This window comes from Euprymna scolopes, chromosome 45, assembly GCF_053919585.1.
Source record: "Euprymna scolopes isolate OS-2025 chromosome 45, ASM5391958v1, whole genome shotgun sequence".
In the NCBI taxonomy this organism is placed as follows: domain Eukaryota; kingdom Metazoa; phylum Mollusca; class Cephalopoda; order Sepiida; family Sepiolidae; genus Euprymna; species Euprymna scolopes.
This window is the reverse complement of record NC_136526.1, coordinates 9,211,537-9,236,781: the sequence shown is the minus strand read 5'-3', so window position 1 is coordinate 9,236,781 and position 25,245 is coordinate 9,211,537. Positions and strand designations below refer to the sequence as shown.

General features: G+C 32.6%; 1 protein-coding gene and 1 pseudogene across 2 annotated transcripts in view; both read left to right on the top strand.

Annotated features, from left to right (window-relative positions):
- Positions 1–25,245, top strand: part of LOC145269233 (merlin-like) — an 87,821-nt gene that overhangs the window by 41,648 nt on the left and 20,928 nt on the right. For both annotated transcript variants that reach the window (XM_080124854.1, XM_080124855.1), the window contains exons 8-11: positions 3,203–3,316; positions 13,502–13,624; positions 17,297–17,428; positions 20,092–20,177. In XM_080124854.1, coding sequence (XP_079980980.1) covers positions 3,203–3,316; positions 13,502–13,624; positions 17,297–17,428; positions 20,092–20,177 — 455 coding nt within the window. The remainder of the gene's footprint in view (positions 1–3,202; positions 3,317–13,501; positions 13,625–17,296; positions 17,429–20,091; positions 20,178–25,245) is intronic.
- LOC145269915 (U2 spliceosomal RNA) lies at positions 11,384–11,530 on the top strand (annotated as a pseudogene).

Below are 25,245 nucleotides of genomic sequence, written 5' to 3'. Positions count from 1 at the left end.
AAATTTTGATTTTGAAGAAGTACCAAAAATTTGTGTACTTTTTTTTTAATAGATTAAATACTAAATAGAATTTAAAAAATAAATACTGGATTAATTTGTGTAAATTTTGATTTTGTAGAAGTACCAACAATTTGTGTACTTTTTTTTTTTTTTTTTTTTTTAATAGATTAAATATTAAATTGATGTGAATAAAAAGAGGATAGAAAATGCAGGTACTCTTTTAAATAATATTACCAGAGTTATCTGCCTTTTTATTTATTTTTTATTATTATCATTCTCTTTTAACCCCAAACGAGGCACAGTGCCACTTTTATGTAAGGGGGGGGGGAGACTACTATCTGGGACATAACTTTCAGGGGTACAATATAGTAAGTTCCGCAGCAAGATGTCTGAACTTCTGCATGTCTGTGCAGTTAGGGAAGTACGAATTCCAAAGTCTGGCAGTCCTAGGAAAGAAACTATTAGAGTAGAAGGCTTTCTTACATCTAGGAATTTCTACTGTGTAGGGGTGGGATTTTGCTGCTTGTCCGGTTTGTTGGGGTATTTACGTCGGAGGTGTACACGAACTTGTAGTTTGTCAGAGCATCTACCATTAAAATAATTGTAAGACAAGCAGAGGGCTGCAATATGTTCATTTGTCATATTAAATTAATGTGAATAAAAACAAAGGAAAAAAAAAGCACATATACTTTTAAATAATTCTTCCAGAGTTATCTGCCCTTTTTCTCATATTAAATTAATGTGAATAAAAACAAGAGAATAAAAAAGAACATTCTTTTAAATAATTCTTCCAGAGTTATCTGCCCTTTTTCTCATATTAAATTAATGTGAATAAAAACAAAGGAAAAAAAAGCACATATTCTTTTAAATAATTCTTCCAGAGTTATCTGCCCTTTTTCTCATTTCAAATTAATGTGAATAAAAACAAAGGAAAAAAAAGCACATATTCTTTTAAATAATTCTTCCAGAGTTATCTGCCCTTTTTCTCATATTAAATTAATGTGAATAAAAACAAGAGAATAAAAAAGAACATATTCTTTTAAATAATTCTTCCAGAGTTATCTGCCCTTTTTCTCATTTCAAATTAATGTGAATAAAAACAAAGGAAAAAAAAGCACATATTCTTTTAAATAATTCTTCCAGAGTTATCTGCCCTTTTTCTCATATTAAATTAATGTGAATAAAAACAAAGGAAAAAAAAGCCCATATTCTTTTAAATAATTCTTCCAGAGTTATCTGCCCTTTTTCTCATATTAAATCAATGTGAATAAAAACAAGAGAAAAAAAAAAGCACATATACTTTTAAATAATTCTTCCAGAGTTATCTGCCCTTTTTCTCATATTAAATCAATGTGAATAAAAACAAAGGAAAAAAAAAGCACATATTCTTTTAAATAATTCTTCCAGAGTTATCTGCCCTTTTTCTCATATTAAATTAATGTGAATAAAAACAAAGGAAAAAAAAGCACATATACTTTTAAATAATTCTTCCAGAGTTATCTGCCCTTTTTCTCATATTAAATCAATGTGAATAAAAACAAGAGAAAAAAAAAAGCACATATACTTTTAAATAATTCTTCCAGAGTTATCTGCCCTTTTTCTCATATTAAATCAATGTGAATAAAAACAAAGGAAAAAAAAAGCACATATTCTTTTAAATAATTCTTCCAGAGTTATCTGCCCTTTTTCTCATATTAAATCATTGTGAATAAAAACAAGAGAATAAAAAAGCACATATTCTTTTAAATAATTCTTCCAGAGTTATCTGCACTTTTTCTTATATTAAATTAATGTGAATAAAAACAAGAGAATAAAAAAGCACATATTCTTTTAAATAATTCTTCCAAAGTTATCTGCCCTTTTTCTCATATTAAATACTAGCAGGGCTACCCGGCGTTGCTCGGGACCGTATAAACAATGAAAAAACAAAAGCAGATATTGAACATATGTTTTATTCTTAGGGGAGAGGAATCTTTCATCTCAAGTTTTAGCGTTACAAACAAACATTTGTCTTTTATATATATAGATAATGACAGGTTTTTTGGGGGCCCCCCTCGAAGATAACTGATCAGTTGACCAACTTCTAGTGGTCCGTTTGACGTGAAATTTCGATATTTGTCATCCGGGTGATGGGGCTTCGATATGATACCAAATTTGTCAAGTTTGGTTCCGTCTTTCAAAAGTTTTAGCGTTACAAACAAACATACATACATACACACAGACGTTTGGCTTTTATATATATAGAAGATTAAATTAATGTGAATAAAAACAAAGGAAAAAAAAGCCCATATTCTTTTAGATAATTCTACCAGAGTTATCTGCCCTTTTTCTCATATTAAATTAATGTGAATAAAAACAAAGGAAAAAAAAAAGCACATATATTTTTTAATAATTCTTCCAGAGTTATCTGCCCTTTTTCTCATATTAAATTAATGTGAATAAAAACAAAGGAAAAAAAAGCCCATATTCTTTTAAATAATTCTTCCAAAGTTATCTGCCCTTTTTCTCATATTAAATTAATGTGAATAAAAACAAAGGAAAAAAAAAGCACATATTCTTTTAAATAATTCTTCCAAAGTTATCTGCCCTTTTTCTCATATTAAATATTAAATTAATGTGAATAAAAACAAAGGAAAAAAAGCCCATATTCTTTTAAATAATTCTTCCAAAGTTATCTGCCCTTTTTCTCATATTAAATATTAAATTAATGTGAATAAAAACAAAGGAAAAAAAAAGCACATATTCTTTTAAATAATTCTTCACGAGTTATCTGCCCTTTTTCTCATATTAAATTAATGTGAATAAAAACAAAGGAAAAAAAAGCACATATTCTTTTAAATAATTCTTCCAAAGTTATCTGCCCTTTTTCTCATATTAAATATCAAATTAATGTGAATAAAAACAAAGGAAAAAAAAAGCACATATTCTTTTAGATAATTCTACCAGAGTTATCTGCCCTTTTTCTCATATTAAATTAATGTGAATAAAAACAAAGGAAAAAAAAAGCACATATTCTTTTAGATAATCCTACCAGAGTTATCTCTGCTCTTTTTCTCATTAAATTAATGTGAATAAAAGCAAGAGAATAAAAAAAAAAGCACATATTCTTTTAGATAATCCTACCAGAGTTATCTGCCCCTTTTTTTCTTTTTACGTAACTCCAAAATAATGATTCTGCTGACTTTTATTTTGTGTCTGTCAGATCCTTGAACTATGTGTTGGTAATAGAGAATTGTACATGAGAAGACGCAGGGCAGACAGCATGGAGATCCAACAAATGAAGGCACACGCCCGGGAAGAAAAAGCCAGACGTTTGGTGAGGATTTCTTTAATTTTTTAATTTTTTTTTATATATTTTTCTGTAGAAATATATTTTTTATAATATATACCAATCCTTATTCAAGAAATTTTTTTTTTGTATGTATATATATATATATATATATATATATATATATATATATATATATATTTCTGTAGAAATATTTTTTTTTTAATATATACCAATCCTTATTCAAGAAATTTTTTTTTTGTATATATATATATATATATATATATATATATATATTTTTCTGTAGAAATATATTTTTTATAATATATACCAATCCTTATTCAAGAAATTTTTTTTTTGTATATATATATATATATATATATATATATATATATATATTTCTGTAGAAATATATTTTTTTTAATATATACCAATCCTTATTCAAGAAGCTCAATGTAATTACGGAGCAATATAGAGAATAAATGACAAAAAAAACTATATTCCAAACAAAACAGATTCTGTCAAGAATTGTACAAGTCAACTGAATTAAAGGAATAAATTATAAGATGGTCAACATCATGAATTTTGGAATATAGTTTTTTGTCATTTATTCACTATATATATATATATATATATATATATATATATATATATTATATATATATATATATATATAAAGATCCACTTATCTTGTGCTTCCTTTTTAAAATCAAATATGTTTTTAACTCTTTTTCAAGATGTTTTTTAACGTGTTTTATTTATCATTTGTTCATATTATAAGCTCTATAGCCTTTTCGGTTTTATTGAGCTTTTACATCTTGTTGAGATTACTTGTAAATATTAACTCTTTAATATTTATAATATATTTTAAGTTTACCATTTTGATTACCTTGGTAATCTTATTGTAATTTTTATTTCTTATATATATATAAATTATTTACTACAATAGTTATTAAATACCTACAGACACTAGTGTTTCATCCTTTCGGCAATCTTCAGTGCAGACTGTCATGATTAACACCAGTTGATAGATTTGAACTCGGCGACAAGCCATCTCTGGCTTCATTAGTGAGGACCATATCCATTTGGCTACCATTAACCGCATGAAATGACTTTGAAATTTAAACATTTTATTTTTTAATGTTTTTTTTTACGTCAGTAAGAGTGATCCTATCATTGTATGATGATCTGTTCATAAGAGCTAAATTGATCGACATAATTCGACTGAAAATTCTTTGGAGGTACAGAATTTATAAATACATTTGAAAATCAGCGGAACTCTCTCTCAAGAGCCCTTTCGGCTATCATTTCATCAGAAGAAATCGATAGCATTGAAATAATTATTAATGACAAAAAAAGAGCAATGGGGGATCTTTTATAAATTAAAGGTGCCAAAAAAGAACGATTAAAACCAATAATTTAATTTAATGATGCGTGTAAAAAGTGATTAAAATAGCACCCGTGAGAGGGAAAAACATCTGGTTGAGAATCCTTGTTGTGGCAATCAGTATAAAAGAGAGTGGTTTGGGATAATACATAGAGCGGACTCTAAAAAATCATTTAAAAATTTTAGAATCTGTCTCTTCCGGGAAACTTTGACCACCTCCCCAATTTTTTTTTTTTTTTTTTTTTTTTTTTCTGTTTTTGCTCTTTCCCCCCCCCCCTTTTTCCCCTTTTTTCCTTTTCCCCTTTTTCCCTGTTCCTTTATTTTTCTTTTTTCCCTTTCCTTTATTTTCCTTTTTTCCCTTTATTTTCCTTTTTTCCCTTTATTTTCCTTTTTTCCCTTTATTTTCCTTTTTTCCCTTTATTTTCCTTTTTTCCCTTTATTTTCCTTTTTTCCCTTTTTTTCCTTTTTCCCTTTTTTTCCTTTTTTTCCTTTTTTTCCCTTTTTTTCCCTTTTTCCCTTTTTTTCCCTTTTTCCCTTTTTTTCCCTTTTTTTTCCCTTTTTTTCCCTTTTTTTCCCTTTTTTTTCCCTTTTTTTCCCTTTTTTCCTTTTCTTTTTTTCCACTTTTTCTTTTTTTTTCTTTTTTCCACTTTTTTCCTTTTTTCCACTTTTTTCCTTTTTTCCCTTTTTTCCACTTTTTCCCTTTTTTCCACTTTTTTCCCTTTTTTCCTTTTCTTTTTTCCTTTTTTTTCTTTTCCTTTTTTTCTTTTTTTTCTTTTTTCCTTTTCTTTCTTTTTTTCCTTTTTTTCCCTTTTTTCCCTTTTTTTCTTTTTCCCCCCCTTTTTTTCTAAAAAGTGCAAGATTAGATTTAAAAATCTGATTGTTTTTTGTTTTTTTTTCACTCTGCAATTACTTTCCCAATTGGATTGTTTTTCACTCTGCAATTACTTTTCCAATTGGATTGTTTTTCACTCTGTAATTACTTGCGCGTTTCAGCTGACATTGAAATTCCGACTATTTCTAAAAAAAAAACAAGAAAAACTGTCTTTGCTTCTTGGATTTACCATCAAGTGAGTCTTCATGCATTCTGGACCTCCTATATTCAGTTTCTTTTTTCCACTTTCGCACGTTTTAACCGATATTTTACAACAAGCCATCATAAAGTGCTATTTGATTTAATTACCTTGACCAGCAAATTCTTAGTTCGGCTATACTAATAATTTAGTGGCATGTGGTTCTGCTACATTCGACCTTCAGTCCTGACTGTGCTTCATCAGATTACGCCTATTTCTGCTCAAGGCAACACTTTTTGAAGGGCTGCTGATTTGATTTAAGTTGAGGAAGCGTGTCAAGAATTTTTTCATTTGAAGCTGAATGGTCATAAAGCTTGCAGATTGATGGCAGGAAGTCTTTATTTTGCGGGTTGCTTTTTTTTTTTTTATTACTTGAAGACTTTTGCATGGTCAGTGGTCCTGCTGGTTTGGCCACCTTAAAAATATACTTTGTATGGATTTTCCGTTGTATGTTGCCAGATTGTATACAGCATAATCAAATTAATACACTGATTCTCGCTGAATCACTGAAGTTAAGCAACATTGAACCTGGTCAATACTGAATGGGTGACCATTTTGGATTACCAGGTGCTGTATGTGCTCTCTGCTTATCTAGGCATTGTTTCCAATTGTCCTGGTTGGTGCTACCAGATCAGGCTGTCTTTTGGCTTCCTGAGACGAAATGCACCTACATTGATGGTTTTTGTTTTCTGATCTTTTTTGTAAAACTTATTTTTTGTTCTGCAAAACCAAAAACAAAAACAACAGCCCCTCTCCCTCCCCTTTTTTATCTTCCCCCCCCCACACACACACTCCCAGACCCTGTCGGTGGAGTATCAGAATACACCGACTGCCCCCCTGCAGAGAGTAAAAGTCCCTCAATGGGGCCACCTGTTGGCCGTAGGTGGCGACCCGTAATGCCTTAGAACGGGATCCTGGAGGCTGAGCAACTCACGACCTTGGAACCAAATGGCCGTGAGTTAGCAACACTCCACTTTGGCCCTTACTTCGGCTAGACGGGCGATCGGGCAGGCTCGACCCGACCAACCGGCTAGTCATGACAGTCCCTAATAATAGTAAACCCCCATAAAGAGAAACACAAACACATTATACTCATATAAAAATAAAAAAAAAAAGCACACACATACTATCATTAGAAGGCGATGGCAAGGGCCAATCAGATGGTGAAAACTGATGCTATTGACAACTAACCCTTTCTACACCTTGCTGGGTCCAAGGAAATGAAAAAAATCGTCATAAGCAGCTATACTCACTGTTTGATTATATCATCATTGTATCCCTGAGATGCTTGGGTGAATGGGTTTCCCCCCAACCATCTCCCAATTTAGGGCTCCGAGGAGGGTGGGGAGCAAGGATGATGAAAAAAACAAAAAATATTCTATGGCTTCCAAAAAAATTAAAAGGCCCCATCCAAAAAGCGATGAAGATGAAAACACAAACTTTCCGGAGTATATAATCTTGGAATTGCAAGATAACACACAAATAACAAAAATGTCCCCATTCAAAATCGAAAAAATTATCAACAAAAATCTGAACACAAAACAAATTAAAAAATTAAAAAAATGGAACTTTACTTATACAAGTATCTACTAAAAGTAGTGCCGAAGAAATTTTAACATGGACAAAGTTCCATGATATAAACATCAAAGCCTACCCTCACAAAACCCTCAACACCTCAAAGGGAGTCATCAGATGTCCAGAACTAAACACCTGCTCTCTAGATGAAATAAAAACAAACCTAAAAAATCAAAAAGTTATAGATACTAAAAGAATTACAATAAAAAGAAACGAACAAACAATTAATACCAACACATACATATTAACTTTTAATACTACCACTCCACCAACTGAACTCAAGATTGGATATATTAACATTAAAGTAGAAACATATATCCCCAGACCACTTCGCTGCCTAAACTGCCAAAAATTTGGCCACTTCAAAGAATACTGCACCAGGAAAGTAGTATGCCCAAAGTGTAGCAGTAACGAACACCAGGAAACAGAATGCCAAGGAAATATAAAATGCCCAAACTGTGGAGAGAACCATCCAGCATACTCATCGCTCTGCCAAAACTGGATCAAAGAAAAAAAAATAAATGAACTCAAATATACCAAAAACATAAGTTTTACTGAAGCCAGGAAAATTATTGAAACTGCCACCACAACAGAACCAACTAGATCATACGCAGGTGCAACCAAAAATCAATTAAAAACAATAGAAAACATTGAACTAAAGGAAATCTCTACCCTCATAAAATCATTTTGTGAACTAGTTGAGACATTGAGGGCCACCTTACGGCAACTGCCGTCAACTCCAGCTGTACTTGGAAATAACTACCAAACAGTTGAGAGCAAAATCCCACCAGATCCCAAAAATCAAACACAATCCTCTAACAAAAAACCCACACAAACTGAAAACATCTCAAAATCAAAAGAACACTCGCCTAGTACCCTCCGCAAAGGAACCAGAAAAGAAGAAAACCAAACAGTAGACATTCAAAATAGATTCCAAATTCTAGGAAAAATGGAAACCGAAAACACCCTGGAAAAAAAAAAAAGAAACCAAACACAAGTAATCCAGAGGGAAAAAATGAGCAAGAACCCAAAACAGCAACATCCCAAGCAAGATCCAGATCAACGTCCAGATCCAAACAAAAAAAAGAAAAAACCCAACCAAACACTCCACCAAAGATACAAACTCCGACAAAAAATAAACAACTGGAGGAGATGGAGGTAGAAGACAAAACACCCCCAGACAAATAAAATGGCAGAACACAATAAAAAAAACTCAAACTATCATTCAATGGAACTGCTGAGGCATTAAACCTAATTTTAACAAACTCCTTATACTTATTTCACTACACAACCCAGTAGTCATCTGTCTACAAGAGACATTTCTACAACACAACAACCACCTAAAAACAAAACTACGAACAGTATCATATCCATAATACAGGCTTACGATCCAATGGAGGCACATCAATCCTAGTAAGAAACGATATCCTAAAGAGCAAGCTTACTGTCCAAACCAATCTTCAGGCAGTTGCAGCCCAAGTCACACTCCAAAAAACTCTCACAATCTGTTCTCTATACTTACCTCCTACTGAACCAATAAATAATATTGAATTAGAAAACCTAATCAAACAATTACCTTCACCTTCTAGGAGACTTCAACAGCCATAGCACACTATGGGGATGCAAAACAAATAACTCCAAAGGAAACAAAATCGAACAATTTATAAACAATAACAACATATGCCTTCTCAACAAAAAAGAACCCACCTACTTAAATCCAACAAATGGTACAACCAGTGCCATTGATCTAACCATGTGTGACCCATCAAGCTTTCTGGATTATACATGGAAAACTTATGATGATCCCTGTGGATGCGATCATTTTCCCATCATAATAGACTACAATAGTACTATCCAAAACAACATACCAAGATGGAATACGAACAAAGCAAACTGGATAAAATTCAAACAATTATGCTCGCAACAATTAATAGAACAAAACGTTCAATCAATGGAAGACTTCTCCCGAACTCTAATTCTAATAGCTAAAGAATGCATCCCCAGAAATTGCCCTCCAAATAAAAAGAACAAACCATGGTTCAACCAAGAATGCAAAAAAGTCATAAGAAAAAGAAGAGCAGCTTTAAGGAAATTCAAAAAGCAACCCATAACCAGTAACCTCATAGAATATAAACGACTCAGAGCAAAAGCACGTAAAACAATAAAGAAATCAAAACAAAATTGTTGGCAACAATTCGTCAATCAAATCAACACTTCTACCAAACCTAAAACTATCTGGAAAATGATTAGAAAAATCTCCGGGAACGATAACCCCACCCTAAACAATCACCTCCTCGCTAAAAACAATAAAATAACTGAAAACAAAGATATAGCTGATACAACTCTTGCTAACAATTCATCATCGAAATACAAAAAACAATTTCAAACACTAAAGGAAAATCAGGAAAAATACAAAATAAACTTTGATTCCAATAACCAAGAACCCTACAACAAGACCTTCTCACTAGACGAACTTAAAGATGCCATAGAAAAATCCCACAACTCTGCCGTGGGACTGGATGAGATCCACTACAGTATCCTAAAAAATATACCTCCCGAATCACTTAAAACTCTCCTGCAAATGTTCAACAAAATATGGATAAAGAAAGAATCCCCCAAAATATGGAAACAAGCCACAATAATTCCCATAGCAAAACCGGGAAAAGATTCATCAAATCCAGAAAATTACCGACCTATTGCTCTAACAAGTTGCTTATGCAAAACCATGGAAAGAATGATCAACTTCTGTTTAATGTGGTACCTAGAAACAAACAATATCATTTCAAAAAATCAATGTGGCTACCAAAAAAATCGTGGATGCCTTGATCATATCCTCAATCTAGACATATATCAGGGAAGCTTTCATTAAGAAACAACATGTAACCACCATGTTTTTTTACCTAGAGAAGGCGTATGATACTACCTGAAAATACGGTATCATAAAAGACCTCCACAACATTGGACTAAGAGGTAGACTACCTGAATTTATAAAAAACTTAACAGACAGATCTTTCCAAGTTCGCATAAACTCGACTTTATCAGACCCACAAAAACAAGGAGTGCCCCAAGGCAGCATATTGTCAACAACTCTCTTCAACATTAAAATCAATGACATTATAAAAGAACTCTCTCCTGATACACATAGCTCTTTATATGTAGATGATTGCTCAATCAGCTACAGATCTAAATACATTCATACTGTTGAAACGAAATTACAACGCAACATAAATAAAATTAATAAATGGGCAACTAAAAATGGTTTCAAATTCTCCAAAACTAAAACAAAATGCATCCATTTCTGTAACCAATGCAAACTCCACCCTGACCCAACCTTACAGATTGAAGGTGAAAAAATTCCATTTGTAAATGAACACAAGCACCTAGGAATCATTTTTAACAAAAAACTTAATTTCATTTCACACATCAATCATATCAAAACCAAATGTAATAAAGCATTACAACTCCTACGAGTCATTGCCCATACAGATTGGGGAGCTGACAAGAACACACTACTAAAACTATATAGAGCATTAATCAGATCAAAAATAGATTATGGCAGTTTCATATATCAATCCACCAGAAAGTCATATCTAAAAACCCTCAACACAATATGCCACTCCAGACTAAGACTAGCACTAGGAGCATTTCCAACCTCCCCTGTAGAAAGCCTGTATGCAGAAGCACATGAAACCCCTCCAATGCTTAGAAATCAAAACCTTGGTCTAAAATACTACACAAAACTTACAGCCAACCCCACTAACCCAGCACACAATAGCACCTTAAACCCAAACTGCAAACATCTTTTCGACCAAAAAGAAAACGCGATCAAAACCTTTGGACTTAGGATAAAATCGATCTCCCAAGAAGTAAATCTCCCCATAACCAAAATTCACAAAACTGTCTTACCAAAAACACCTCCCTGGAAAATCGTATCCCCTAACATCGACCTAAGTTTAAGTAGACATGAAAAGAAACATACTCATCCAATAACCTATCATGATGATCTCGATAAAATCAAAGAAAAGTATCCAGACCACATACACATCTATACCACAGACCACATACACATCTATACATATATATATATTTTCTTGGCCTTTTGGTCAAGATCAAAGTGTAGTATCTGTTCCGGCAGATACTGCACTTAAGATAATTTGTACCAGTCAATGGAGGGGAAACCCTCTATACTGGGACAGTTATTATTTTTGGTAACCAGAGTGCCCCCTTTTTGCCTACTTTTAGGGGAGCTGGTTTTTACCTCACATTAAAAACGGCCTTGTGCCTAATTTGCTCAGTGGGGGAGCAAATAAATACCATCTGTTCCGGCAGATGCTGCACTTGAGATGGTTTGTACCAGTCAATGGAGGGGAAACCCTCTATACTGGGACAATTATTATTTTTGGTAACCAGAGTGACCCCTTTTAGGGGAGCTGGTTTTTACCTCACATTAAAAACGGCCTTGTGCCTAATTTGCTCAGTGGGGGAGCAAATAAATACCATCTGTTCCGGCAGATACTGCAAGCTATGACTAGCTATGACTAGCAAAGACCAGATGTGGGGGCAACCCCACATGCCTGACCATTAACCAGCTCCCATTTCCCACCTCTCGGGAGCTGGTCCCCTTTTTCCCTTCCCCCTCCCTTCACTCCTCACATTAAAAATCGGCCTTGTGCCTAATTTGCTCGGTGGGGGAGCAAATAAACACCATCTGTTCTGGCAGATGCTGCACTTAAGATAATTTGTACCAGTCAATGGAGGGGAAACCCTCTATACTGGGACAATTATTATTTTTGGTAACCAGAGTGCCCCCTTTTTGCCTACTTTTAGGGGAGCTGGTTTTTACCTCACATTAAAAACGGCCTTGTGCCTAATTTGCTCAGTGGGGGAGCAAATAAATACCATCTATACAGATGGGTCTAAACAAAATAACGCAACAGCCAGTGCAGCAATACTCAATAAATCAATCAAAAAACAATCAAACCTCCCAAAAGAAACCTCAATCTTCAGTGCTGAAATACATGCTCTAATCCTAGCTCTCAATCTAGTCTCCAATAACAGAAAAAACAAGTTTATAATTCTTTCAGACTCCCAATCTACTCTAAAAACTATTAAAAATAAAAAGATGGACAACCCCCTAATTGCAAAACTACTCCAAAAATTAACGGAATCAAACAGTAAAAAAGAAATCATTTTCTGCTGGATACCCAGCCATTCCGGTATTAAAGGTAATGAATTAGCAGACTCAGCAGCAAAAAATGCCTTAAACCTCCCAATCGATACAAATTTCAAAATTCCATACATAGATCTAAAAAGACGTATCAACGCATACACAACAGAGAAATGGCAAACTTACTGGAACGAATACCCTAACAATAAACTGCACGAAATCATGCCAAAAATAAAAAACAAGAACAAAACACGAAATTAAACAGAAAAGAAGTTAAACTAACAAGAATAAAAATAGGCCACACCCACTTAACCCACTCATATCTCCTAAAAAAAGAAAGACAACCCATCTGTATACCTTGTCAAACACCACTCACAATCAAACACATATTAATTGAATGTACTGATTTTGTAACAGTAAGACAGTGATTCTACAAAGAAGACAATATTAAAAAGTCATTTGATAAAAACAATCCCCACACCATACTCTTATATCTTAAAAAAATTGGCCTATATAAAAAAATTTAAAAAGAACCCTCTTACACAACAGTCCTGGATATGACCTTAAACTATATCCGATGGTGAGGGCCCCAGCTAGCAGGCCTTAGGGAGTGTGGAGCCACCCTTTAATTTCCATTGCTCCCAGGTCCACTCTGACCCGGAGTTAGGGTCCCAACTATGGGTTAAATAGAATAAGACTTAAAAAACAAATATACTATATTAAAAAATCGTTCTTCAAAATCACCAGATTCGGCATTAAATAACCTGAAAAGGGTTGATATGCCGTAAAACAAAACAACCAACCAACCAATCGTCCTGGACTTATCTTTGCCACTGGATTCAAGCAGTGCCGATTCAGGAGAGGTGTGGTTGGAGATTGTGCAACCTTGCCACACAATTACACGTGCAGCTGCTACTACAGGGGGTATCCTTTGTCTTTCGAGACTTAACGGAAGTGTCGAGTGCAAATAGTGAAAGAATTATTTTATTTATTTTTTTTTTTTCATATTTTTTGTTTCTTTCTCTTTATTCTAGTTGGATCGTTCGCGATTAGCCAGGGAAAAACAACTGAAAGAAGAAGCCATGCGGGAAAAAGAGGAACTTGAACGGAAGCTTATATCACTTCAAGAGGAAATGCGGGCGGCAAGTGATGCTCTCGTGAGTCGCATGTTTTTTTTCTTTTTTTTTTACTATTCTGAAAACTTATTTTTTCTAATTTTACTAATGAATACCATATATAATACATATATATTTCGGTGTATAAGATGTAGAGGGGACAGGATGGTCTGCTTGTGTGATAGACGATCCCGTCCCCATGTGTATGGTGGATGTATTGAATGGTAGAAGGATTAAAAAGCAAAAGGTTGTATAATGATGACGAAAACATACCGATATATATTAGTGTAAGAATGCAGATTTATTTACATGAGAAATATTAAGAATACAGATTGAAAGAATGAGAGTTCGTTGAGAATAAGAGTTCGTTACTTGTGATTGATAGCTGTGAGAGATTGACAGATAGTCAGGAGCGCTGGTTGGGTGGCCAACGCCTCCATCAGGAGCGACTCTTTGTTACATGTTGACTGTTCAAGAGTTTAGTGGAAAAGAGAGAGTAATATGAGAAACAGGAAGTCATGTGGCTGTATTATCGCTCTTCAGTTATCAGAGTTAAAGGGCGACAATCGAGTTAGCCTGGAAATTTCCATTCCCACAAAGGCGATCGTCAGATAAGACGAGGTATAAAATTGGAGCAAATCTTAATAAATTTATCATATATCGGTTTGTATAAGACGACTGCTAAATCATGAAACCATGTTTGTTTAGCCTAGGCTAGAGATTGCAACATCTGATATCTTATGAAATATGTTTATTTAAAGAAGATTTTTTAAACTTTAAGGGTCGTCTTGTACGCTGAAATATACAGTATATATGGTTGGGGGTGGGGGTCTATCTCCAAAACTCAAAGAGAAGTCTATAAAAGAATAAAGAGAAACTACAACTTTATCTCTGTATGTGTGTGTGTATATATATATATATATATATATATATATATATACTTGTTTATTGTTATATAAACATGGTCACATCCTGCTGCTACAAATAGCCACTTGTTTCAATCAAACAACAGATATCATCAGGCAGCGACTTGACTAATCAAAAGTTCAATGAATAATCTATTATTATATTATTATTATTATATTATTATTATTCATTGAACTTTTGAATAGTCAAGTCGCTGCCTGATGATATCTGTTGTTTGATTGAAACAAGTGGCTGTTTGTAGCAGCGGGATGTGAGCATGTTTATATAACAATAAACAAGTATTATCAGCTCTTTTTATTGAGCACTATCTAACAACCTCGTTGAATTCATTAGTCCATTACTTTTGAATAAAAAAACCTGAGTATATATATATAAGTGGTGGGACGATTTATCGGAATTGGAAAACTTGGAACATTTTGAGATATCAGAATCGGAAAAAATTGTGCCTATTTTCCAATGCCAAAAGGTGCTGGATATGACCTTAAACTATATCTGATGGTGAGGTCCCAGCTTGCGGGCTTTGGGGAGTGTGGAGCCACCCTTTAATTGCCATTTCTCCCCGGTCCACTCTGACTCAGAGTGGTAGTGCCTGTTAGGGTTCCAACTATGGATTAAATAGAAACCGATTTGAAAAAAAAAAACCCAAAATATATTCTATTAAAAAATTTTCTTCAAAATCTTTGGATTCAACATTAAATGACCCAAAAAGGGTTGATATGCCGTAAAACAAAACATATGCCAAAAATGATTCTTCTAATTGTCTATTTTTTATTTGATTTTTAAAATTGATTAGAAAATTAATTAAAAATATTTTTAAACGAACATGTTTTATGAAAGTTTTTTAATTCCCACTCTTAGAAGTAAAATAATTTTCATCTGGTTAACGTCCAATTATTCTAATTTTAAATCTATATATGAATTTATGGGTTTGTATTACTGTACACATAGATTCGAAAAAGTTGTCAAAAAACAAATATATAACAAATAAATGTTATCAAAGGCAAGGTAAGTTACTTTTCTACCTAACTGGATATATTTTTTGTGTTTTTATTCAGTGTAACATGTTTATTCAGCTCGAAAAACATGCAGTGTTTACCGATGTATTGGAAAATTCAAAATGGCGGCCGACTCTCTCTCGGAGAGGGTAAGTTTGGGAAAAGGTGTTATAAATAATAAACTAGACAAAATACTGTTAGAAATTCGCTCAATATATGTTACCGTGACATAGGTTGACATATATTCGGTTGTTTTTTAATAGTATTTTGTCTAGTTTATTATTTATAACATCTTTTCCCAAACTTACCATGTTAAAGAGACAGTCGGGCACCATTTTGAATTTTCCAATACATCGGTAAACACTGCATGTTTTTCGAGCTGAATAGACATGTTACATTGAATAAAAACACGAAAAATATATCCAGTTAGGTAGAAAAGTAACTTATCTTGCCTTTGATAACATTTACTTGTTATATATTTCTTTTTTGACAACTTTTTCGAATCTATGTGTACAGTAATACAAACCCGAATTTATGTATGAATGATGGTTGTTTTTTGCTAATTGGAAAATTCACATGAGCCAGTTGGATTTTGTCATATAAAAAAAGCAACTTTTTTCTATGGAAAATACCAAAACAAATGTGAATTATTACCTCTAAGCTTCCACTTCTGGATAAGCAACTTTGCCATTCCTTCTGGATTCGACAGTTTTGGACTTTGCCTTCTATATTGTAATCATTAAGGCTGTGACAACAGAATATTCTTTTCATTGTTATGACTCTCTAGTATATATCCAACACAGTTAATCAACCGAGAACCACATTATTCTATATAGAAACATATAAGATATCAAAGGATGCACACTCGAGGGTCAAAATAATGAAAAGAATATGCTGTTGTCCTAGCCCTAGTAATCATTAACCAGTTTTTATAAAAATAATATTCATCTCTATTTTCGGGGTACCATTCGAATTGTGTACCTGGAATGCATATCATTTTTCTTGTTTAATCCAATTTTTCTGTTGGATCACCTTAAAATGATGTCTTTTTCTATGTTCCTTTAAAAATATTTTTAATTAATTTTCAATATTTGTGCTAAATAGCAAAATTATGTTTATCCATAATGATTAGTTTGCTATATTTTCTATTTTTCTATTTTTTTTTTACTTTTGTATTCTATTTTTTTCTATTTTTTCTTTTTTCTATTTTTTCTTTTCTGTTTTTTCTATTTTTGTACTTTTTGTATTTTTGGATTCTATTTTTTCTATTTTTATTTTCTATTTTTTCTTTTTTCTATTTTTTTTCTTTTCTGTTTTTTATTTTTTTCTATTTTTTCTATTTCCTATTTTTTTTCTTCTTTCTATTTTTTCTTTCTATATTTTGTATTTTTGTATTCTATTTTTTGTATTCTTATTTTCTATTTTTCTTTTTTCTATTTTTTTCTATTTCCTATTTTTTTCTTTCTATTTTTTGTATGTTTATTTTCCTTATCTATTTATTCTTTTAGCAAAAAAGTTTTTTTTATTTTTGTATTCTATTTTTTTCTGTTTTATTTTCTATTTTTTCTTTTTTTTTTCTTTTCTGTTTTTTTATTTTTTTCTATTTTTATTTTCTATTTTTTATTTTCTATTTTTTCTTCTTTCTATTTTTTCTTTCTATTTTTTGTATTTTTGTATTCTATTTTTTTCTATTTTTATTTTCCTTATTTTTTTATTCTTTTAGCAAAAAAAAAAAAAAGTTCTTTCCTGTTTTTCTTTTAATCTCACCGAAACTTTCTCGTTCAACTTACAGATGCGTTCCGAGGAGTCGGCTGATCTCTTGGCCGAAAAGGCACGCATTGCCGAAGAGGAAGCTCTTTTGCTGACTCGAAAATCTGCAGAAGCTGAGGCTGAAGTGCAACGGATAAAAATCTCTGCAATGAAGGTGCGTTTTAATGAATGCAGCCCCCATAATAACCCTTCTCTGTTCCCATTGATCAAAATGAAATACCCTCTAATTTTGACCTTTTGCCTTGAAAATGCCGTCTTTTCTATTATTGGTTCCCCGACAAAGGAGGGATTGAACCTACCGTCACTTCCGTTTGTTCATACTTTTTCAATAACCATGCTTTGAATTTTTTTTTTTTTTTTAAATTTTGCACAAACATTAGTCATGGTGAAAGTAAATTTTTGCCAGAATGGATTTTCTGCAATAACTCTGGTTACCCCCCCCCCTCTCTCCCCCGGTTAGTTTTGTGATAAAGATTTTTATTCTTATTTACAAGGTGAGAGTAATGGCAGCTGCAATAAATAAAATCCCCCCCCCCACACACACACATACACACACTCTAAAAAATTATTTTCCTTGTGCAGATGGGACTCTATAATGACGACCCCCCCTTTCCCCTAAAAAAAATAAAAAATTGTAATCTAAAATTAGGCTGGCTGGTCAAAAAAAAAAGTAATTGACAAGACGGCAGCCATCTTGCTTTGAAATTAAAAAGCCATAAAAAGAGTTCATATTTGAAATGAAATAAAAAGCATTTTAAAACTAAAAAGATACCGAAAAAATGATGCAGGTATTAACTACTAGCCTGGGTGCCCGGCGTTGCCCAGGTGTTTGGAGGTGTGTGTTGAGCAAAAAAAAAAATAGTTGTGGGCAGGCAGGCTCGAACCCATGATGCAAAGGAGGAAAAGAAAGTGAAAAAAAAAAGTGACGTGTTAGCTATTGCGCCGGAAGTGACGTAGGTTTAAATTAAGGCTAGATGGTGGCTAGACTTTCGAAAATATTGGGGGGGAAAAAAAAACGACCCCCCCCCCCTGTAGAAAAGTGCTCAGTTGAGGGTGAAGGAATTAATGTTTTTAACCAATTTTTCGATATTTGTCGTCCGATGGGTCGATCTTCAAAATGATACCGATCTCATGAAAATCCGAAGTGCATACATTAGACCATTTGTAAAAAGTTAAACATCCCATGTAGCAGCAAATCTTAGGAACATCAACCTGAAAGAACAGTTGGAAATGACTTGTATACCATACATTACAACCATGTAATCCCTACAGCCACCTACCTTGAAAATGTTGCTGTGAAACCTGACATAGTTATATGGAATAAGTCAGAGAGAGTTGCAACCTTGGTTGAAGTGAGTGTTCCTAATGATGGAGGTCTGAACAAAGCTGAAAGAGAGAAACAGACCAAATACCAAGGTCTGATGTATGATATGAAAAGAAACTGGAATCTTAAGGAGATATCAATCATACCAGTTATTATAGGTGCCACAGGACTTATGAAGAAGAACCTGAATCTTCAAATGAAGAAAATTTTTAAAAAATAACAAAAAAAAACCCCATACATTTAAACATAGGTGAGATTTATATTATAGATGGTAACATTTGTTGTATAATTGATTATTTTTTACCACTTTTCCAAATTGCTGTGGATTTTTTAAACAAACCTCATATTTTGTTTTAAAAACTTGCCTTTTTGTCTTGTAAAACTTTTAAAAGTTTTTGAAGATGGACATTGAAAATCAGTACGTACCCTTACGTATGTGAAGGAGGTGCTGGGTGGAGCAAGGATGGCCTAGCGAGCATACCTCTTTGCATGCTTACACGGTATGGTTCTGTAGTCGCTGCTCCTCAATACAGTTCACTCCTTGTGAGCAGAGGAAGCGCCAGAGATTGCAGCAGTTAAGAGTGGTCTGTTCGACACCGTAAGAGATCTCTTGATGTGGTTTTGAAATGCTCCCTCTGCCTACTGAAAATAATATTAAAAAATTATCCGATAAAAACAATCTCCACATCATACTCTCATATCTAAAAAAAAAAAAAAAAAAAAAAAAAATTGGCCTTTAGAAAAGATTTAAAAAGAACCTTTTATACAACATAGACACTCTGCATAAAATAACCCAAAGGGTTGGCATGCCGTAAAACCCAACAAAACAAACAAACTGGCATTGCATCGGCCTTGAAGTAATTGACCATAGAAGATTCTATGTCGTAGTCTGTGGCTGGGCATTCAAATGATGTGCCCCAGCCACCTGAGTTGGCATTGGGTCATGATGGACTCCACACTGCAGCTGCCTGCCCTCCCCAACACTTCTGTGCGCGGCACTCTATCTTTCCATGTGATGCCAAGGATTTTCTGAAGACATCTTATATGGAAGGCCTTCAGACTTCTCATATGATGGCTATAGGTCGTCCAAGATTCACAAGCGTGTATCCTGTAGCAGTGGAAGGATGTCAACATTGTAACCATTTACAAGAACAAAGCTGATAAATCTATTGGCTCCAATAGTAGGGGTATCTCTTTGTTGGCATTGCTGGAAAGGTCATGCTCAGTAGACTCGTCTCCACAATATCAGAACAGGTCACTCCAGAGTCGCAGTGTGTTTTTCAAGAGGGCAGAGGAACAGTTTACATGATCTTTGTGATATGTCCAGGAGAGATACCAGGATCAGCACAGGGACTTGTTCATTATCTTAGTCGATTTTTCGAATAATAATAATTAGAGGTGGGAGGGGGGAGATATCCCTATCTCCAGACAAAAATTTTATCCCCCTCTTCCCTAGAACTTTTAATCAGTTGTCTGTTTTTATTTTATTAAAGACTGAAGAACAACGGATGTTAATGGAATGCAGAGCAAGAGAGGCCGAAATGATGGCTGCTACTTTGCTTGAAGATTCTGGACGGAGGTTTGTGAAATTTTTTTTTTTTTTTTTTTCAGTGTCATTTTTTTAAATTAAAAAAAAATATATTTTTTTAGTTTTCTTTAATTTTTACAGTTATTTTTATTTTTATTTTTTTTCAGTGTCATTTTTTTAAATTTCTTTAATTTTTATGGTTATTTTTTTTTTTGTCTTTTGCATTCAATTTTCTACTTAAACTTTTTTCTTCACATTTTTTTTTCATTTATTAACTTTTATTTTAATTTGTTATTTTTTGTTTTTTATTCTTTTGTTTCAGTTTTCCTTTTCTTTTCCTTTTTTCTTTTTCTTTTCTTTTCCCTTTTCCTTTTTTCTTTTCCCTTTTCCTTTTTTCTTTTCCCTTTTCCTTTTTTCTTTTCCCTTTTCCTTTTTTTCTTTTCCCTTTTCCTTTTTTTCTTTTCCCTTTTCCTTTTTTCTTTTCCCTTTTCCTTTTTTCTTTTCCCTTTTCCTTTTTTCTTTTCCCTTTTCCTTTTTCTTTTTCCTTTTCTTTTTCCTTTCCTTTTCCCTTTTTCCTTTTTTCTTTTTCCTTTTCCTTTTTTCTTTTTCCTTTTTTCTTTTTTCTTTTTCCTTTTTTCTTTTCCCTTTTCCTTTTTTCTTTTCCCTTTTCCTTTTTTCTTTTCCCTTTTTTTCTTTTCCCTTTTTTTCTTTTCCCTTTTTTTCTTTTCCCTTTTTTTCTTTCCCTTTTTTTTCTTTTCCTTTTTTTTCTTTTCCTTTTTCTTTTCCTTTTTTTTCTATTTCTTTTTCCTTGTCTTTTTTTTCTTTTTCCTTGTCTTTCCTTTTTCTTTTTCCTTTTCTTCCTTTTTCCTTTTCTTCCTTTTTCCTTTTCTTCCTTTTTCCTTTTCTTCCTTTTTCCTTTTCTTCCTTTTGACTTTTCTTCCTTTTGACTTTTCTTCCTTTTGACTTTTCTTCCTTTTGACTTTTCTTCCTTTTGACTTTTCTTCCTTTTGACTTTTCTTCCTTTTGACTTTTCTTCCTTTTGACTTTTCTTCCTTTTGACTTTTCTTCCTTTTGACTTTTCTTCCTTTTGACTTTTCTTCCTTTTGACTTTTCTTCCTTTTGACTTTTCTTCCTTTTCTCTTTTTCTTTTCCTTTTTCTTTTTTTCTTTTATCTTTTTTTCTTTTCTTTTTCCTGTTCTCTTTTCCTTTTCTCTTTTCTTTTCTTTCTTTTTACTATTCCTTTTTTCCTTTTCTTTTTCACAAACGTTAGTCATGGTAAAAGTAAATTTTTCCTAGAGTGGAGTGGGGACTCCACATGCCCGACTTGCCTTTCTTTCCTTCAAATTCTCTAATCGTTTTTACCATTTTCTAAATGTTCCATCTGCTGCCTCTTAATTAAATCTACCATTAGCAGCACTCTTCTCCTCGTCTCTTTCCAACGTCAAACACAAAATTTCCATAATTGGAAGTTCAATTCCTGTACAAGACATTTTCTATTTATCATTTAAAAAATACAGCGTGTCTGATTGTCAAAAAAAAATTTTTTTTTTTGCATATGGTGCCACTTAGTGCCATAAATAAAGATTTCAAAATTCTCTCTCCATTGTCACCAACTTATATCTGACATAAATCTCAGTTGTGTGTGTGTGTGTGTGTTTGTATGTTCACTGAAACATGGAGCCGTTAGAAAGAGCTATCTCTCGGACACATAATATGGAAAAATTAGAAATAAAATTGTCAATTATTTTGTGTAGAATTGTTTTGTTTGAAGAGGGAGGGCAAATAAAAACCTTGGTTTTAACGCAGTTTTAGCATCTCAAATTCTCATGACAAAATGAATGGATCTCTTAGTAAAACAGTTATCTTCCTCAGGCCAGTGGTCCTGGATATGATCTTAAACTATATCCAGTCATCAAATAACCTGAAAAGGTTGATATGCCGTAAAACAAAAACAACCAACCCTCAGGCCAGTGACAAATTATCCTAAAGCTTTCTTTCTTGTTATTAATGTTTTCGTAATGTTAAATATTTTCCGTTGGCTTTAGCATCCCAAATTCTCGTATAAAAAAAAGTGAATGGTTCTTAGTAGAATGGAGTTATCTCACTTAGGCCAGTGACCAATTATCTAAAAGCGCCCAAGAGGTTACGTGCCTGGCAATCACCTTTACTTTGACGGATCTGAATCAAAGTTCGCGTGGTGACAGGTGAAATTTCTGGGATATTAAAGAATACAGAAACTACAGTTATTCAGTCACCAGCCACCCGAGAATCCTAATGACCCAGAATTTATTGAAATAATATTAATAATTCCCCCCACTCTTTATCTGTACCTAAACGTAGATTCCATGAACAAAGCTTCTTTCTTAGAACTGCACGCCTGTGGAATTGTCTTCCGTTTTCCTGCTTCCAAGCTGACTACAATATGGTTGTCTTCAAGTCCAATGTAAACAAGTTCTTGATGAGCCGTTCAACTTAAGTTAACAAATTTACCGAATTTCCATTACTAACGATTACTATATTGTCCAATTTCTACTGTACACTCTTTAACCCTTATCCTCGAGTGGTCTCTGGGCCTTGATAAGTGGTTATGCCTATGTGAAAAAAAAAAACAAAAAAAAACATGCATCTGTTTTTGCAGAATTAATAAAACATTATTCGACCGGAAAATCCTATTAAAAAGAGGGATAAAATGTGATACCACCCCACAATATATTAAATTAGTGTGTAGATACGCTAATTTTATGTTCGTAGTTTTTTATCACGTTTTATCCTCTTTTTTAAAATGAATAAGATCACTGAGGATGCAATGTCCAAAAATAAAAAATAAAATGTCGCTTTTGAGCCGTACATGAAACTAAAACATGCCTTCTTGGTCTTCTGGTTAGGATCTGAGGATAGTATCTGTTCTGTCTAAAGATGGTATAATGATATCGTTCACAGAATGGCCAGCAGCATTATATTACATACTAGCGGGGGTACCCGGCGTTGCCCGAGTGTTTGTTTCCGGGACGGGGGGGGGGAGTTTTAAAAAATGTTATGGTAGGTAAGTAGGAAGGATCAAACCCGGAGTCATGAGTAAAAGTAGGAAAATAAAGTGTGAAAAAAAAAAAAAAAAAGAACAAAAAAACATCTGCAACGTTAACAGTTCGGCCACCAAGAAAAGTCCATTCCAGTTGTTTAGGAAAAAAAAACAAAAAAAAAACAACTACGGTAGGTCGGCGCGAACGTGAAAATATACTGTGAATTGTCCAGCACGCTAACCACTACGCCACAGAGCACTGCAGCTTAGTTTAGTAATTTTAAATAACTTCACATGAAAGAACTACAAAGCCAAACCGGTGTTCTCTTCTCAACTGTTCCTTGTGAACGATCCCCAAACGGTGTTAAGTGGTGGCAGGGGGAGGAGGAATTTATTAGAGAGAAAATATTTTACCACTTCCATTGATCTTAACCGATTTTGGCCGTGACTTCTCAGCAGAAAAAGTAGAGAAATCTAAGATTATCGAGGAATTTGAGAAATAATAAGCCTATAACACACCTCAGATATTATCTGCCGTTTGTGCATATTATATTTGCATGAAATATCTTGATTTTTAATCCTATTAAGGTCAAAATCCGACGGGAAAAAATGAGTTCATTTTATTTATATTACATATGAAAGATGGCAGTGTGGAATTTCGACAGGTCCTGCTAGTCTCTCTAAATATGAAACAAAATTCGAATTATGACAGGTGAAATTTCTGGGATATTAAAGAATACAAAAACTGGTTGGTGACTGAATAACTGGCTTGATAAAAAAAACCTTGAGCAAGATCCCATAACATTAAATTAAGTAACTTTCATTATTAAATTGTATTATGCTAATCTATATATTAATTGGCTAGCGTGCGTGTTATTTATTTTGTGTGTCACGCTTACATTCGAGTGACTGTCGTTTAATTCTTATGGATTTACATTTCTTTGTAATAAATAATTTTACTAAGAATTCTTCATAAGTTTTGGTTTTGGTTTTGATTTAAGTTGATTCGAATCTTTAATTATTTCAAAAAATACTCCCACACTAAACAATAGACTGGAATTGAGCTCCGCTTTTATAATATAAGTTTAAAACATAAGAAAAACAATAATTAAAATAATAAAAAGAAAAAAAAAAAAATTATTGTTTTAAAATAATTAAAAGATTAATAAAATCTCACAGAGTTGCTTCCCTTCAACCCTTGATTGAATAGTCATCTCCCTTGATTCACAGGCGCAACAAGTATTTTAAACACCAACTGATTTATTTTAACGTTCTCCTAACGTCATTTTTTGTTCTATATTTCACCGTATCACGTGGCAAACTCTATAGCTGCTTTTCCAATTTTGAACACTCTTCCGCTGTCTTCTCTTGAAAAAGGACTAATAGGTCTGAAATATATTGAGATTTACAACACCATTGAATACAACAGAAAAAAAAAAATTACTGTTGTTTAGAGTTAAAATTTGTGTGAAAAAGAAAAAACAAACAACAAAAAAAAGAAATTTATTTCTTTTGTTTTCATTTAATTTTACTCTATAAAAAAAAAATCTCGCATTGTTCTTGGCTTTTAATTTTACCTTATAATTTTCTTCAACAATGCTTCAAGCAAACTACAATCTACTTATATATATATATATATATATATATAACACTATCGTCTTTATATATATATATATAACACTATCGTCTTTATATATATATATAACACTATCGTCTTTATATATATATATATATATAACACTATCGTCTTTATATATATATATATAACACTATCGTCTTTATATATATATATAACACTATCATATTTATATATATATATATATATATAACACTATCATATTTATATATATATATATATATAACACTATCGTATTTATATATATATATATAACACTATCGTATTTATTTATATATATATATATACATATATATATAACACTATCATATTTATTTATATATATATATATATAACACTATCGTATTTATTTATATATATATATATATAACACTATCGTATTTATTTATATATATATATATAACACTATCGTATTTATTTATATATATATATATATATATATATATATAACACTCGTATTTATT